The following is an 18,140-nucleotide window of genomic DNA, read 5'->3' as shown; positions in this document are numbered from 1 at the left end:
ATTAAACAAAGTGCTTCGCCCGGGTGGATTCCGCCTTCGGGGAGGTGCGACGACATCGCGCCCTTCGTCATCCGCGTGCCGTTTCGCTGCGGCGAAAAAAAGGTCGCAGGGCAAACGAATGGCCTCGATAAATAAAACAACGGGAGGCCATTCATCGCGGTTCTCGCGAAACACAAGCTTCGAGAGAGACTGCAACCGAACTTGACGGTTTTTCGCCAGGCTTGGTACCACAAATGCTTATTTATGTTATTAATGTTAGTTGTTATCTTATGCCTGCAAGGACCTCCGTGCAACGTTCCTTCTGACGATTTTATAAAGTCGCGTCATTGTGCAATGGCAATTATCGTAATTGGAAAAATGTGCCATGCGTGTTGCAAAACCTTTTTACGAAATCTCCATTATATATACATACACGTAACCGAAAGATTCAATTGCCAGAACGCGAAGGACGAAGAACCGCTTTCCTTTCATGAACCTTCGCTTTCATTGCTCTTTTAGGACCGCATTGTCTAACGAATTGGAGGTACATCCGGTGGAATCGACTTTGCGGGATTCGCGTGAAACATTGTACACGCGTATTTCGATTCGCTACGCACATTGCGCTCTCCGTTTTATTACATTCTCTCTTGACCTTGATTTATCTTTGTTGCAGGTGCAAGCCACCGATCCCGATTGCGGCGTAAACGCGATGGTCAATTATACCTTGGCCGGCGGTCGGTTGGAGAGCGAGCAGCTCGAGGTGCTCAGCGATACAGGGGATATTTGCGTCCGGTCGCCACTGGACAGAGAGACTGCACCTTATCTGGAAGTGCCTGTTATTGCCACCGATAGAGGTTTGTATTACTTTCGTTTCTAACGTTCGGCTATTAAGTCTCGCCCCGATCTGGGGAATGTTAGACTTCATGATACATATCTGGTTTATAAATGATATAGCCATAGATTAATTGCTCGTATCTGGCCGTTTCTGATTTCTTCATCCTCACCATCGTTCGTAGCTCGGAACTCGTTTCGCGGTATTATTAATCGCACGTTGTACCGTTTTCAAGCCTGAGGTCTAAATAGATTACCAAAAAAATGAGACGTTCGCGGATATCGACCGCCGCGCGGATATTGCCCGACGTTAAATATCGCCATTATGAATTGTTTTGCCCCCGGCACTTGTATCTAAACACTTAACAACCCTGCCTATTGTAATCCAAGCCGTTCACACCGTTCGCGATGACTCGGTCGGATCTCGGGATCTCTCATGCGAGATCGCGATCTCTCGACGTAAGAACAATGCACGGCTTCGCTATTCTCGCGTGCGAGCGCCCGTGTACGCACGCGGGCGTCGATGAGGGAAGCGAGACAAGTGGAAACAAGCGGTGGCGGTGCCAGCGTGCGGAGACACGCGCGCGGAAACGGGAAGAAGAACGAGGCGGAAGGTGGCGGGTCGCGTCGTCGCGCCGCGGAGAGGAACGGGCGGTCGCGGCTATCGGCTCGTCGAGATCTAGTGATTCCTGTAATAGGGTGTATGATTTATGTCGTCGACGGGTACCGCGGCCATTTTCAACGCGGCGCGATCGCCTTATGGGAAAGGACAATGACTGAAGGTCCATTGATCCATGCGGGCCGGTCCGAGCTACTGTGCAACTGCCTGTTGCGTTTACCGATCGCGAGATGTGCCCCCGAGCTCGGTGGGAGAGCAAGAGGCGGAAGTCTAGTTGCAGTAGTAAAGAGAGAGAGAGGGAAAATCCATCGGCAGGGGCAGATAAAAATTCTCTAGGCTCGCGCTATTGTTGGCGCCGCGCCGTTTTGCAAACAACCGCGAACGGTTCCGTAATTGTCGCTCGTTATCGGTATCACTGTCGGAGCGTGTTACGACGGCGTCGGCGACCAGCTCGGCACAATAGAACCGACCGGATATGACGGCGAGCTTACGAGAGGCTACAAGAGCGAGCGCGAATACCGGCATGGACGTGATTTATACTACCTGCTGACGAGCGCGACGCGACGTGACGCGATTCTCGAAGGTGTTTCGAATGTGCGAGCGGCATCGCCGATTTCCTACGTAAATAAATGGTCAGAGATGCGCGTATTGTTACGACGCGGTTACGTAAGCTCGGCTCGACGGAGACAACGGAGATAGAGCCTCGAACGCGCTGCGTCCATAAATCGAACGGAACTCTTCATGCGCTCGCGTGAACCACTTGGTGCGTGGAAAAATGTGGGCATTGGCTTCATTGAATTCAAATGGCCTCCGCGATATTTTCCAGAATATTTCAAGCGCTCGCCCCTTTAGAATGATACAAGGAAGATTTGTGGCGGTGCCGCACGTCGCCTTCGAGTTATGCAGGTGCGAGGCGCGAGATCAAATGGAGAGAATATATCTGCCGATAACTATCATTTGAATACACCGACGATAACCCGCGCGGCCGCGCGATCCATCGCGCTGATGAGCATGGATTATTCGCGCGCGGGACCATATTAGCGAGGCGAACAGAGGTAGCGAAAACGCGGCAGAAGTCCCGCGCGCGATATACGGCGTGTCACGCTGAGATGAAAGTGAAATTTATATTGATAATAAACCGAAAAGCGAGAGACGGAGCGCCTCGCGGATTCCCAGCTCGCGCCTCCGCCGCCGCCGCGCCGTCGAGATGATGACCCGTGATAATGGATAAATTTCATTTTCTCTAACGAAGTACACGCAGCGCGCGGCGCCTGAGTATACTATATTTCAATCAAAGTCCGGCGCGCGCGGCCGCGGAAATGATTACAAATATCTTCCGGCGATTCGCACGTCCACGGCGCGTCTAAGACTTCCTCGTGGCGCCGCTGCAGCAGCCGCAGCAGCCTCGCGCTCGAGACTCATTAATCCTCCGCCTGCTTGCTTCTTATTTTTACGCCGGCGATTAATTCTTCTTATTGCCTACCCCGTAATTCGCACGGAGAAAATCATTTCGGCGCGACGGCAGTAAAGCGAATCGCGAGCCACCGTGAACCACGCGGACCAGGTGCGCATGATTTATACCGCCTGCTGACGTCCGCTTCGCGGAGGACGACGACGAAGACGAGGACGAGAACGAGTTGCCTCCGTTCCATCTCTGCCGGGGGCACAATACAACGTCGATACATTCGATATATATCGGCGGAAAACACTGACAATAACCGAATCGCGCCGCGTTCTAGCGCGCTAATAGCGGCGGATAACGCCGCGCAGGGCCGCGGCGATAATTATTACCTGCAAGTCCCGGATCCCGCAGGCGGGGATCTGCGCGCGGTATCTACGAGCGGACTTCCTTGAGCGAGTCATTTCGCGGTGGCGAGTGGACGTGAAGGTAGACGCGCGAGGCGCCGGCCCCTCGGGGGTTACCGGATAAATGCTAGATGAAGGGATAACGCGGAAAATTATAAACATAAAGCGATGAGAGACTTGTTGATTATTGCGAATAACTGGACGTTGAGGAAAATGCGATTTGACGTGCCTAGACATTTTCGGATCTCGCGGTACGCGAGATCGAGAACGAGTTACTCGCTACCGGTTGACTTAATCGTACGTTCTACCGTGCAGAAATAAATAACATTGTAAGCTCGCGATACGTAATCGCCGTCCGTGAAAAAAACATGCTCGACGCGTTTGCGATACACGATGCGATCGCCGACGTCGCGGCGCGCATCAAACTGGATCTTCTTGCGGCACTCGAGCGGGCACTCGAGCGCAGGAATTTTCTACGTTTGCCGGTGCCGATTACACGCGAGCGCGATATCTTAATGCAATTTCCACGCTAATCTCCCGCAGAAATCCTCCCGACATGGCGTTCCTGTCGCGCGGCGGTATCCCGCCAACGGGATGGATCTTATCGCGCATCTTCGATTTATCGTCATGCTGACGGAAAGAAATCAACGGAGATGTTACGCATGCTTTTCTCTTTTCCTGTTCAAATTAGATCAGTGCGATAACGCGCGTCCGCCGCACACTGTGTACAGTGTACACAGATATGGAAATGTAAAAAATCACGTATCTCGGAGGAATGTTCCTTCATTTCCTCGCGGACTGAGTGTGCTCCGCTGCGCTGAGAGGTGATCTTATTGGCACCGGCATCATAAATCTCCGGAGTTTAACTCCTACTGACCGTCATTGTCCTCGCAGTTTTCGCGCTTATTTATTTCTCCTCTCCGAGACGCCGCGTGATATCGCACGTAATCCCGGATACGTTATCGAGCTCGCTCGCAATTCGCACGTTGTAGAGAATCGCGGAATCAGCTGCGCGACTATCGTTTCGTTCCGTGAGAAGAAATGAATTACGGATTTACGCGAAGACGAATGTCCACCTCGATAAAGATCAAGGAAAAGTTGTTTTTCGGCCTTGAAACGGCCATAAGAACCCCGATAGTCAGGAAATCTCAGCTAATTCCATACGAAACTCTCATCAAACGATAAATTACGTTCTTGCGAAATTTACGAGCCCGTTTTCGCAGCACGCGCACGCCCGTTTTCGGAGCTCCGATTCCACGGCGCGGCGCAATCTCGCGATAAGGCTGAGCACCGCTGGCACCTACCGGCCGCATAAATCTCTCCGGAACCCCTCGTATCCCCCGCCGCACGAATCTCGAAAAGGACTCATCCCGGCGATCGACCGCGTGAAATTAAAAGGGCCGGACTGCACCGGCCACGAAGTATCAGGCTGCGCGCATTAAGATGCCGTTGAACTATCCCCAGGAAGTCGGTATCGACTCTCCCGTTCCCGTTCGCCCCGCGTGGGACGCGCGAGAAACGCGCCTAATCGATTTTTCAGCCCGCGCACAAAAAGAAAAATGCCACGAACCCACGATATGATCTACGGCGAGGTATGCTCGCGCTCGCAATTAAGAATTGACCGTCATTAGAAGCGAACACCGCGACAAGCTTTTTCGATAAGTCTCGTGGACGGGCTGTGTCGGCGACGGACAAGAGATCGGCGCGTCGATATCTCGACGTTGCACGTCGACGTCGCTACGCGGTGTCCGGAGGACTCGCAGGCTTCGTCCCGCCACGTACACGGGGAAGGGACCGTGTCGGGGGATCGGAGGGCCGGCCCTTGACGCACGACTCCAATGACACTCGCACCTATAAATCTCCTCGGGTGCACCGCGGAGCTCTCTCCGCGCGCGGCCGAGTCCATACATTACTATGAGTTACGGTTGTAAACCGTTTAAACATCGGATTACCCGTTTTACATACTGTCTTCTGATATTAACACTTGCGTCGCGCCATCGCCTAAATCCGAGGCGGCGATCGGGGGCTCGTGGTACTCGGTACCGGGTGTCGCGCTTGACTTTCCGTTGTTCGCCGGCATCGCGCAGAGACGTGTACAAAGTGGAGTGAGCACGAATAGTATTAATAATCTCTGATTAATTCTCAAACACGGCAGATTTACGAGGGAGTTTAACGCGGTCTGCAACGTCGTGCAAAATGCAGCTCTCTCTCTCTCCCTCTTTCTTACGAGCTTTAGCGTTTGTGTTCCGCATCGCGAGGCAGCTAAACTGCTCGTAGAATCGGATGATTACGTTTTACGCTGCAACGGTACGTGATAAAGGCATCGAGGGGAATTACAGGAGATGGTCGCGTAATCGCTTCTCGCGATAAGTCATCGGCTGCGCTCTCGGATCCCACGCGCAACGTCCTAGTTCGCCGGTAGATCGATCTATCAGCGGAGCAATTACCCGGGAGGCCCCGTGATGTCTTAAAGAGGCACGAACCGTCGGGACACCGCCGAGAACGCGGCATTTGGGGGTCCCGTAAGCTTCGCGTAAGGGATCTCACGCTTGAAATATTACCACGCGCGGCGCATTACCCTCCGCGCGCGCAGAAGTAAGAAGAGCTCGCGTCAACGCACACGTGCTCGCGCGGGTTCGAATAAAACGCGAGGGAGAGGAACGGGGTAAGCGAGAAAAAAGAAAGCAGGAAAAAGAAAAGCGGAAGAGAGAAAGAGGGAGAGAGGGGTCAGCGGCTGATTGGGTCCGAGAGAAGACCGCGGTACCGGACGCTCGTGATTTATGTCGACCGGCTCTGCCCGTGTCCCCGTAGATTCGTTCTCTACGCCGGCTAATACCCCGACATTATTTGGCTCGATAAGAGGATTTCGGCCGGAATGAAATAAACATAATCGCTCGCGGCCGCGGACCTCTTCGCTCCCACATGGTGCGCTCGATTTGGTGTCCATCAATTACTCGAGACCATTTCATGAGTGAAATTAATTTAAGATCAGCAAAGCGGTAACGCAATGTAAGATACATAATTACATCTGTGTGCCAAGATTTCAAAGATTGCAAGCGCAAGGATAAATTGTTACTTCTGCTTTCAGGTGGACTGAGCACCATAGCGATCGTGCGCATCCAGGTGACGGACGTAAACGACAACCGACCGATTTTCCAACCGCGCGGATACAACGTGACCCTGCGGAGCGACAATGCAGTGCACGGCCCGATCCTGAGGCTAGTGGCGACCGACCTCGATGCCGGCCTCTTCGGTCAGGTTGCCTATCGCATCAGCAGCGGTAACGAGGCTGGCGTCTTCCGGATCGATCGCAATACCGGCGAACTGCACGTGGCGAGGCCGAGCCTGCTCCCGCGGTCGCCGTTGCATCAGCTCAACGTCACGGCGACAGACGCGGCCGGTCTGAAGAGCGCCGTCGACGCCGAGGTCAAGGTCACCGTCTCTTCCAGCGGGCACAGAATTGCCACCTGCGAGAAACCGCGCTACACTGTCACGGTCAAGGAGAGTATCTCGCAGAACACCGTCGTCGGCGGCGTGAAGGACGCCGCGACGGCGTCATCTTCCACGACAGGTACGTCAATTCGCCGAGCCTTTATGCGGGATCCTTTGCTTGGTCGGCCGCTGCGTCTCTTGCAACGCATCGTCCCACCGCGTGCAACCACGTCTGACGCGTGCCAGGAATATTACGGCGTTGCGTCTCAATGAATAACCGACACTTCTCTTGACGCGGGAATCTTGCGTCTGGAACTTTATGGGCGGGCTAAGGCGCTCTTTCTTTCAATCATCTTCGCGGGATACTAATAAAACGTACAACGGATACACAACACAAATCGCTGGTTTCTACTTTACCCAAACCATACCGGATTAACAAGTCTTCGATCGTAGCTTGATTGATTCTGATGAGCAGCTTATAGAAAATCGGTGAATCATCTTCGTTCAACACCACGATATCTTGTTGGTGATTTCATCCAAGTGCTTGCGCAGGGTACTCGTGTTGTTGGAATTAATCCGGGTCTCAGAACGAGGTATCGAGGATTCTCTCTCGATCCGACCGGTCGACGCGAATACCACGAAAACGTATTCCACGCGCGGTGCTACCACGTTAGCATAGTCGCGTCACGAGTGAACGAGGACTTTGCGAACGCCTACGTATAACGTGTACGTGCATGTGTACGTTCAGGCACGACGGCGCGGGCCCCGTGAGCTGAAGCGCATTACGAATGAAGATATCCACTCCGGCTTTTCTTCCCTATACGGGGATCGGCGTCGTTACACGGCGGGGCGCCTCGAAATCCTCTCGCAATCGTGCGCGGAGACTCGCGCATTCGTACACTGTTTAGGAATGTTCATGGTTCTACTCAACGCGCGCGCAGGAACAGCATCAATATAGGTCATGAATTTCATCGAAGACGGGTGAGTCGGGGAAAGAGGCTTGCATTCGAAGCAAACAGGTGGTCGTCGAAGGGAAAGGGGAGAAATAGGATTCCCTCGCGGCACGGGCGAGACTGACAGGACGGGACGGCGAAACAGAAGACGAAGGAGGAGAAAGAGGAGACGCGGGAGGCCTCGAGGAGAGCGCCGAGGGAGGATTGAGCTCCGGTATGGTCGCGAACGGGTTGGGTGGGTGGATCGCTCCGTGCCGATATACCGGGACACGAGGGGGATAGAGAGGACGGACGAGGGGGAGGATACGTATTCGTGTTTCCACACTGGCGGTACATCCGATGCAAGATACGGCGCGTCACGACCCGCGCTCACCGCGCCGTGTAAACTGTCCCGCGCGGTATCGAGCGGCACGGCGCGCTACGTATAGGCCCGAGGATGCCGGATAGTTTACACGAGATGGTGGTGCCTTACCGGTGGTCGTATTGTTCGCCCGGCATGGCCCGCATACGCGGCCTGTTGCATATCAATGCGCGAGCCTCGAGCGTGCTCCTCTCTCTCGCTGCGCTGGAAGATGCTGGAGCCACTCTCCCTCTGCTTCTTTCTCTTGGCCGTACCCTCTTGTATTCTTCTCGAGCCTCTTCCTCCGCGCGCTTGCTCCTCGCTTCTTCGCGTCCTCGCGGCTGAGCTTGCTGCTTTCTCGCTTCCTTCCCCGGAGTACGCCGATGCGCGAGTCGAAACGGGAGGAACGCTATCTGGGGTTAAAAAGTATCCTGACCCCGTGCGACGCATGACCTCGATTCGTGGTAGATTCTCGTAGCCGTAGTGGTCGTTGGTTCCGTACGTCTCCTTCGTAGGAATGTCAGGAAACATCAGGATTCTCAGATGCCTTGTGCTCGTGCTGCAACAAGGATACACGTGGATTATTACAAATGATGCTTGATGAGATGTGATGGACAAGTCTGTGAAGTCGTGCGGAATCATTCTAACGCGACTTTCTCGACTCGAGATCATCTCGCACGACCTATGTTTCTGTAATCTTCATTTTAGAAAATCAAATCTGATCGGTATTGCACGCTTTTGACAGGATATTCTCATACTGCCACTTCCGCGCGGACGTTGCTTAAAAATTCATGCCTCCTTCAAGATCCGCAAATAAAATAATGTAAGCATATGATAAAAGCGCGCAGTGCCTCTCTTGCATTGTACATGACACGAAACAACGAGCGCCGTTGCGCATTCAAAGTTGTCCTTCCGGCATCGGCGCAATCGGCCGGTCGGTCTCAGAATCCGGCTTCCAATCGGCCACGCGTCCGGTCGAAAACCAGTTCGCGCAGAAGAACGCGGCCTGACACTCAGGCCCGCAATATTTGACACACGGCAGCCAATCAGATTATCAGATTAAAGTTGAACGGGCCGGCGACCATCGGCACAGGTGCGCTCCGTTTCGACTGTGTGAAAAAGGATGCGAGAGAGAGAAAGAGAGGAATCTCAACCGCATCGGCGGTTTGTGCTACCATTTTGCGACACCTGTTCCAATAAACCAAAAAGCTCGTTCACCGATCTCGGTTAGGTCGATTGCGTTGACTGATCGGTTCCTCGCGAGGCAGCAGTAAAACGATGATTTTCGAGATTTTGTATCAAAATGTAACTTTTGTTTAACTCTGATTTTAATATTGTACAGTTACTACGCAACAGTGATATATGAAACGAACAATAAATGTATCAATAAATATGTAGAGGAAAGTCCCCGATTATGAGATACCATATCGATTTTGCCGAATGTAAGGAAATCTATAGCCAGAATTTAAAAATGTAATACGTTATCTTGAAGAGAATTTAATAAGCTTTAGGTTGGTGAAATGAAAAATCCAATTTAAATATTATTTTTTCTGAAAATTAAAAAAATTTGAAAAAAGAGCCTTACGCAGGATCGCGAAAGTGTGCTCTTAATATAAGATACTTCGAGAAATCGGTGTTAAAAGTGCAAAATACATCAGTATTGCAAGTAAAAAACTTTATTAGATAGTTTTATAAAAATACTGCTGCCACAGCCTTCGCCAAATCTTCACGATTCCACTGTCGACGCTTCCTCGTTTCTCTAACCTCCATAGTCAGATTCTATAAAAATTAAATACAAAACTTCGTAATATAAATTCGTATTAACTTTTCTTTAACCTTAAGTAGTATTTTCTTTCTTTTTATTACACTACATAATCTTCATATTCGAGCAATAATTCTCTCATATTAAGAGTACCCTGAATATCTCATTATACGAGCCACACGCCTAGCGGTTCCGCAATCATGAAATCTAACCTCTACAATTAAGCAATTCAACAAATTGCGTATTTTCCTGTTACTACGATTCTACTCTATCATTGCATACTGAATCTATTGCCAACCATTTCTTTATTATATAATAAACAAGGTTTAAAGACTTACCTCAAGTTACTTTGACATGTTCACAATTTCACAAACCTTTTCTCGCAAAAGCTAAACGCAATAACGAACAATGAATTTTTCACTAAATACATTTTACACCAAGAGTAATAAGTTCATGGTGGAACTAACAGATGGTGCTCAATAGTTTAGCAGAAACCCCATTATCTCATATTAGGAGCATATCTCATAATAGGGGATTCTCCTCTCTTATTCATGGACATGGATGTATATATATATATTTTTTTTGGTCAATGGTTATCTACTTTTAGATTTTACATGAACACGTTTCGTAAATAACAATCATACTTTTAGAGAGCATATTTTTATTTTGCGGAGATTGCGCGCGTGTCTGCAGTTAAAGTTGCGACTCGCGAATTGACTCGTAGTTGCACGGATGTTCCATTAAAGAAATTAACTCGAAAGCGGTCAAACGCGTTTGATTTCATGCGCGATGCGATATTTGCCGCGGAACACCCGATCCGATTATCGGATCGAGCAGTGCATCGATGTAACACGGGATGTATCGCGACACAGTGCCAGCTACCGCTTTACGACCACCTGTTTCGATAAAGCGGAACTCGCGCGAGTGCTCCACGAATCGCGAAAAACGCGATCGTTAAGCAGCTCGACGAAAGAGCGATCGTTTCGACGATCCTTCGTAGCTGTTAAAACCGACATAGACGAACTCCTTATTGGGAGGCAGTCGTTCAGTTTGCGGACGGCCGGCTGCCTCGATCCTTCCATAAAACCTGGCGACAAAGTGAGGAACGCGCTTCATTTTACGGCCGACTTTATGGCACCTGGGAGAGAATCATCACGCCGTTCATCGCGTCGACTAGAGAAGACCGGTCTTATCTTATCCGCGGAACGAGCGGCCGTTTTCAACCTTCCCTGCGTGCCGAGGGGCAAGGAAGATATTTAGAAAACGTGATGGTGCGAATTCGAAAGAAGGTTGGAGCATGAATGAAGGCGAGATCGACTGCGCCATAGGAATTCACCGATCATCGAAATCGGTTGTGGAATCGGAACTCACGTTATGTACTCGCATGACTTTGTTTCGCCAGGAACTCGCGCCGCGCGTAGAAAGCACAACGCGAGAGCATGAGGATGATCGATACGTAGATTCAGTAGAAAGTACGACACGGTACTAGCGACGTTTAAGGAGGATCGCGTTGCCGATCGGTACCTGCAAACGTGCGACGGACCAATCAATCGACCTTTACTTTCTCGCTCGCGTTGATCCGACGAAACAAGACGGCCGTTGTTGAACGGCAGTTTTGAGCAGTTTCGCAGCACACGGAAGACGCGATAACGATGGTAACAAGCGTCTTCGTTAGAGAGGGTAAGCTGAGACGCAATCGGCAACCGCTCATCAGAAAGTCGCACCGCTCGCTCGCTCTCGCGAACTTTCTTGCCAGTCTCGATTATGCGCCTCGGATCGACGGGAAAAAATCCCTCGCGAGCTAATGACGAGCGAGTAGTATCGCGAGGTGCCGCGTTCGACAGCTTTAGAGACATTTGAAATGAGATCCTTCGATCATTCAATCGAATGTTGCTTTGTTACATAAATCTGCTCGTACGCACATCAATCTTCTGCCATCGACGGTTTTTATATACGCACATTAGGATTTTTTATTTATACAGTTAGTCACGTTGTGGAATACATCATCATCATTGTCATTTGCATATCCATATCTAGCTTTTTCACTTTCACAAGCGACTCAGTCTCGCGATATTATTTAATTCGAAACGTTGATAATTGGAATGGGCGAACGCGGTGAATTTCGAGGGTGATGTCACCCGGGCACTCTCGGATCGAGTGTACTTTTCGGGGCCTGGTATTCCTGTCGAAAGAATGCGCGCTTCTCAAGTGCCGGTCGGGAGGACACGGCAGAAGGACCGAGCGAGGAGATCGGAGGAGCGAGAGCGGGACGAAGGAGAAGGATGCGAATGCGAAAGGAAGAGGAGGATCGTCGTCGTCGTCGTCGTCGCCGAGGTCGCATAAATCGTCGTGAGTCGGATTCCGGGCAGCCGAACGCAAGCCGCCATTGTCCGAGACTTTTTGCCCCTCTCTTCCCTACCACGGTGGCTGCCGCTACGGAGTTGCACTCTTTGCATATGCTTTAAATATCGCCGCTCCGCGCGCTCGCTTTGAGGGCTCCCAGCACCACGTTCTCCCTTTTCTCCTCTCCTTTCCACCCGAGAAGAAAAGACAGCGGCGAAGGGCGCGGGAGAAGGTAAAGGACGAGGAGGAGAAGAAGAAAGAGGAGGAGGAATGAGAGATGAGGAACGTCGAGAGAGGAACCCGAAGTTCGCTGACTGTCGACTCCTCTCGCCACAATTGGCGGGTCGCGTTAGACGCGTCGCACCTTCCGATTTGTATCTTACGAAATTCTCTCCCTTCGATGGTGATGCGAGGCATGACTCGGTGTCATGAGAAACGTCAAGTTTAAAGTGACTTCGATTTCACGGCGAAGTGCAACTCGGCCGTTTATCGGTTTTACAACATTCAACGGCATCTACAGATTTAATTATTCTTGGATTTCGTTTAGGTAACGACGTGAGAGGTGAATAAAGAGGCGGACGCATCGAAGAAGACAGGAATCGACATTTTCAAAACTACCTCAAGCGAACGGCCGTAATCTTATCCCGCGCGACACGTCGTCCGTCTTTAACGAATTTAACGATGACACCATAAAGATCAACGTGCACTGCACACAGTCGTTTGAGACCGGTCATAAAGATACATCCGGATATAACGCGTGAAACGATCCGGTTGTAACGTCCCGGAATAGCGCATAATTCGCCGCTCTCGTCGATGATCAAATCGTAAGAAATGTTCGGCCGAGTTAATAATACGATACTCTCGCGATTTGCATCACCTTTATGTTAATTCTTGCCTTGGTATACCGCTTGATATGTACATTTTATGCGGCATTGTCGTTCCATATTCATTAAAAGTTCAGCAACCCCAATGAACTCTTTAAATTGGCGTTTTTTCTTATCTTTCTTACAAAAAATGCAACTCATCGTGGCAATTTCGTCATCCTTCCTCCGCCACTGTAAATCCGCTGTCGTCGCGTTTCTCTCCCTTCGTCCTCGGCAGATCTCCACGAATCTTCTCTCCTTCCTTCTCTGTTCGAGCTCTTTCGCTTGCGCGTCTGCACGTCCGTGCTTTCGCCGGACTTGCAAATTTCCGCGCGGGCGATCGCCGCTCGGAATCCGCTTGCGCGCGCCGCTGCTGGGCCCCGAAGAGAGGCCTAACCGAACTAAACCCACGCCAGGAAGATTCGCGGATCGAGATAGCGTGGCACTGCCGTGCCGAAGACGACGACGACGACGACGACGAATGCTCGCGGTCTGATTTGCGTAACGTTCCCGGAATCTCTTCGTCTCCCTCGAAACGCCCTTGCACCGTTTGCCGTTTGCCGACCTTCTTCGATCGGTCCTCGACTTCAAGCGAACCCTATCTTTTTCTTCCTCGTTCGTCTCCCCTCTGGCTCTTCGAGGTTCGTTCTTCCTGTACTTCGTTCTTCATTCCCGCGCAGTTGTTATTTGCCGTTCCCGCTCTGCCGGGGCTCGATTGTTATTTAAAGTTATGCGCGCCATTAATTCAGCACGCCACCGCCTTTGTCCCCGAGGTTTTAATTAGTTTCCTTTGTACACACCCCAAGAGAGGAACCGAGGCGCACAAAGTTACGCGCGGCGTGCGCGTAATTAATTCGCCCTGTCGCCGCTTTTACATTCGATGTTTTCATTAGCTCTCTCCACTCGCGAGTCACCGTCGTGAAAAATATATCCGCTCGTCAATGGTTATGATTATCGACCGATGTTTTGCATATAGTTGCGTTCGCAATATCGATCTCTTTCCGCGATCTCATGACTTTCATAAAATGCGAGTTCAATCTAAAATTGTAAAATTTAGAATCTTTTTCGGTGCAACGGGAGAGAGCGCTGAGGTTCGCCTCTGCATAACTGGCATTCCTCGTCCATCGAATCGAGTCCCCTATTAGCATCTTTAGGAATCGCATGCGAGGGGGAACGCAGAGCTGAGAGGCAGAAACGGAGAAAACAGAGGGATACGGCGGACTTCGAGTACGATAATCCCAGCTGGCTGCTCTCGCCGGTCTTCCGCGCGCCGGTTTATATCATTTTCGACGTCGGCTGTTTATTGCCGGATGCAAATTGCTCACTGAAACGCGGACCTCTCAGACCGCGTGTGCATCGACGAGCGACAAGCGATGTGATGCTGTGAGCAGCGAGCGACGAAGCGGACGAACTCGCTTGTTAAATCAAATCCGAAATGCAGAGAGCGTCAAGAAGAGGTTTTAAGGCAAGGGTATTTGTTTTTAAAATATAAATAATACCTATTTAATGGGGCTGCATTCAACAGTTGACTAATGATGAATATTTTGTGACTTTTTGTGAATCTTGCTCGATTCGCTTTTCTACATGTTAACAGAATTCCTCACGGAAATACACGTTTGTCTATCGCTCATCATCAGACCTACGCGATATATCTTCAAAATATTGTACACAATATTCGCATGAATATGTGATGAGCGTGTGCGTCAACGATCAGTCAATTCGTAGTCAGTTTCCGGGAAATTCTTTCGCAGATATCTTTCGTACGCTTGCATCTTTGCGTCTCGTTGCATTCCACCAAAACGTGTTCTCCAAGTAGTGCACCCTCGCTTCTTCTCGGGCTGGATTTATTTCATCATTGTTTACCACATTGTTGCTGCCTTCGGATCGCAAGTGGCAAGATCGTGGCAGCGACTATTGTTACTCGGATCCGCGATTCAGAGATACTCCCGTCGAGCAGGAGGGAATCTCTCGGAAAAGCGTCTTAAAACGTATCCCACCGCGGAGGTCGTTCGCGGATGCACGGTGGAATTCGCAGATGCTCGCGAGATACAGCCGCGCGGCGCAAGTACGCCTCGCCTATCTCGGCGATGGAGGCATTCGCGTTTGCGCGCGCGCACACGAGTATACACGCACACGTACACGTCGTCGCTTCACCGCAATCGTTTTCAATCGTGGGCTGTAGGCGCAGGGTGCAAAAAGAGGCAACGAGCATCGCAGAAGTCGCGGACGCGCGTTGCTGCAATCGACGCTGTTGCTGCTCTCCGATTCAGCAATTGCGAGGTTGTTGTCTTTTCCGGGATCATTCAATGCGTCATTCAATTGGAATATTCTAGCGTACGCGACACCGCGCGGCATCATCGCGCTATGATCATCTCGAGAATGCTGATAAGGACGGGATCTATTCACGAAATTCTGCCAAAGTTCACATTTCCATGTTTTTTCACTAGCTGATCCCTCTTCGGCGATGCTTTTTCCGTCCACTCGCACTCGTCAAAGAGCTACCTGAAGATTATGAAGATCGTTCGGACTACGTTAAGTCTGAAATCACCTTCCAACGAGAATCCTTCGAAGCTCTTTATTTCTCTCTCGGCATCCACTTTGCCGTCTACCTCGTTGGAATTCGCAGATGTTCCGTGAACGCACCGAGCACTCAGGAACTCCGAGAGAACTCCACAACTTTAACGCGCGGGATGATTCTCACGTGCACGTTCCCATCGTGGACATGATCGCGGTTGTCGCGATCAGTTTCAATAATTTTCCGCGCTGTAACCGGGAAAAGTCCATCAAGGCTGCTATGAGTCTGTGCGTGACTACGATGTTGCTGTAACGTTATAGGATATCAAGACTACCGTCTATTTTCGCAGATTAATCCTTTCACTACGACAGCGTTGGCCGAATTGCAGACTTTGGCATCAGTAGCCACAGACCATTTCACGAATGGCAATAATCGGCGTTAGGAGCGGAAGAGTTAATTCAGCGAGTCTTGCACCTTTCACGTTTAGTGGTTTCAAGTGTCACGCCGTTGGGATAATCGTATACTTCTTGCCTCGTCCTCCTTAAGAGGATTCTCATTAGTTGTGGTACACCCTGTAGATATACTGATAGCAACGCGTGGTACGACAGGACGGATACAGGGGATGAGGGCCGATAGAGCGGGCTCGGTTCCGTACTTCCCATCTCTCCCTGGTTTCTATGATGCGCCTCTTCGACTCTTATCTCGCGCCTTGTTATCGCCATTTACCATCGCATGCAGCGGTGAGTAGAGGCTTCTTCGTGTGTGTATAGCCGCGCATGTGTATGTCTTTCTCTCTCTCTTTCTCTTTCTCTCTTCGTCGGATCCTTCGGCGATTCGATCCCCCGAACGGCTCCGCTTCGCCTGGAATTTCGTCGGGTAGACCAAGGGAGAATTACTGTGGTGTAATCCTAGATGAGATTGTCCCGACAGAAAAGAATGGCAAAGGGATGCCGAAGGTGGGATAGATGCGCGCGCACACACACACACACACAAATGCTCCAAGAGTGTTGATTTTACCGCGAGTTTTGGTCAGCAGCCTGTCTATGCAACCCTGTCGTGTTGCGAATCGTTGAATTGCATATCTAGTAAATTCTAAGATAATACATTAGTAATTAGTAATATCGCATTAACTCTTTAATAAATATCTTAAGACGGTCGACAAAAATTTTCTTCTACGAAGAATTTAGATTGCATAAGTATATGCCAGTAGTAGGCATTAAGATGCAACGCCTATGAAATTCTTTTCACTTGCAGAAATATCCTTCGCAATATTTTCGCTTCGGCAAAACGAGCAACACCATTATTCCGACATGTGTCGCGCATCAAAGACACCCCGCGTTAAGGTACGCGGCGGTAGATTGTGGCGGCCGATGCCGAGGGGTTCATTTTAATTTATTTTCGCATCGCTGGAAGCCGGGCAGCCTTATTGTCGTCGTCCATTGTCTTGTCCTTCTCAGTCGCCGTACGTTTCTGGATCCTTTGGCGTCCGCTTCGGTTCCTCGTCGGTACTACTCGGCGGACATACTCGGTCCATTTAGCCGCGTCTTCACTCCGGGATGTCTTACGCATGTACGAAGCTCTATTCGTTTGTTCAGCAGCCGGACGCTCGCGCTTCTTGCGCTATTGTGCGCCGCGTGTACGCCGCGGATCTGTCCGATTATTTGCGGCAACGCAACCCCCCGTTGGCTGCGCGTGGTCTCGAGACTTTCCTCGGAGTGGCGGTGTACCCTCTCGATCGTACGCGTGTAAACTTCACCGTCGGCGTCAATCTGCGCCAAATTATTGTCGCAGAAACGAGCTGCGGGAAAGTTCCTCTCCAGATCGCGTATCTACGCGCCAGAACGCACCGGACGTGGTCTTTCACTCGCTCGTGCTCGCTCGCAGAGGAACAAATATAGTCGTAAGCGCGGATGGACTGTGCTTCGCCGCGGGAGACAGATCTGCGCGGCATGCCAAACGGGAAACAGACGTCTGCAAGACGGATACGATCGGCCTGACAACCGAATAGATCGTAGCGCCGACGTGAGCGCGCCGTACCCTTCGACCGGCCGATTCGACCGCGATCTCTCCTCGGTTGGCGAATGCACGGGACGCACGTTCCGGGCGCGAGAGAGTCGACCCGGTTCACGTGTCGCAGATCGACCATCTGAAATTTCTTGCCAGTTTTCAATTACACGAGCGCCCGTAAAAAGCGCCCGTCGCCTGCCGCGCGTTAACGAATATCATTCGGGCCGGGGACCGCGGCGCGACCTCGGCGTTTAACGTCTCGGGGGCCCCCGTGCGCGCTACGAGACGTCGATATAGCCGTAAACGGGCGGACGTCCGAACATTCGAAACGCGAGAAAGGGACGGCAGGGGGACGGGAAAGGGTTGGCGGCGGTGGTCGCGAAGGTACGCCGAGGTTGCGGGTAAGAAGGAGCGCGAGCAGGAGGTAAGAGGGACGAGCGGGACCCCCGTCAACGACAGCATACCGCCGCCGCGGTATCGCTTCTTCATCGCATTCGTCGCGTCGCTCGACGCTACCACGACCTGCGGCTAATCATCATTATTTAAGTACGAGATCGTTTTTCGTTATGCCGCGGCGGCGAGCTCGCAGGACGCACGCATCGATTCCCGAAGAAGTTCGACATCTCGCGATTTCGGATTTTGCGGTGCTTCATGGTATCGTATTTTTTTTTCTCTCGTACGAGCGAGTTT

General features: G+C 51.1%; 1 protein-coding gene across 1 annotated transcript in view; it reads left to right on the top strand.

Moving 5' to 3' along the window:
• The first annotated feature begins 658 nt into the window (after positions 1-658).
• Positions 659-18,140, top strand: part of LOC105281383 (protein dachsous) — a 64,370-nt gene continuing 46,888 nt past the window's right edge. Inside the window, exons 1-2 of the mRNA XM_011342588.3 lie at positions 659-833; positions 6,324-6,806. Of these exons, the coding sequence (XP_011340890.1) occupies positions 689-833; positions 6,324-6,806 (628 nt within the window). The 5' untranslated portion in view covers positions 659-688. The remainder of the gene's footprint in view (positions 834-6,323; positions 6,807-18,140) is intronic.

Source organism: Ooceraea biroi, chromosome 3 (genome assembly GCF_003672135.1).
Source record: "Ooceraea biroi isolate clonal line C1 chromosome 3, Obir_v5.4, whole genome shotgun sequence".
NCBI lineage: Eukaryota > Metazoa > Arthropoda > Insecta > Hymenoptera > Formicidae > Ooceraea > Ooceraea biroi.
The sequence above is the reverse complement of the archived record's forward strand: the minus strand, read 5'-3'. Positions and strand labels throughout refer to the sequence as shown.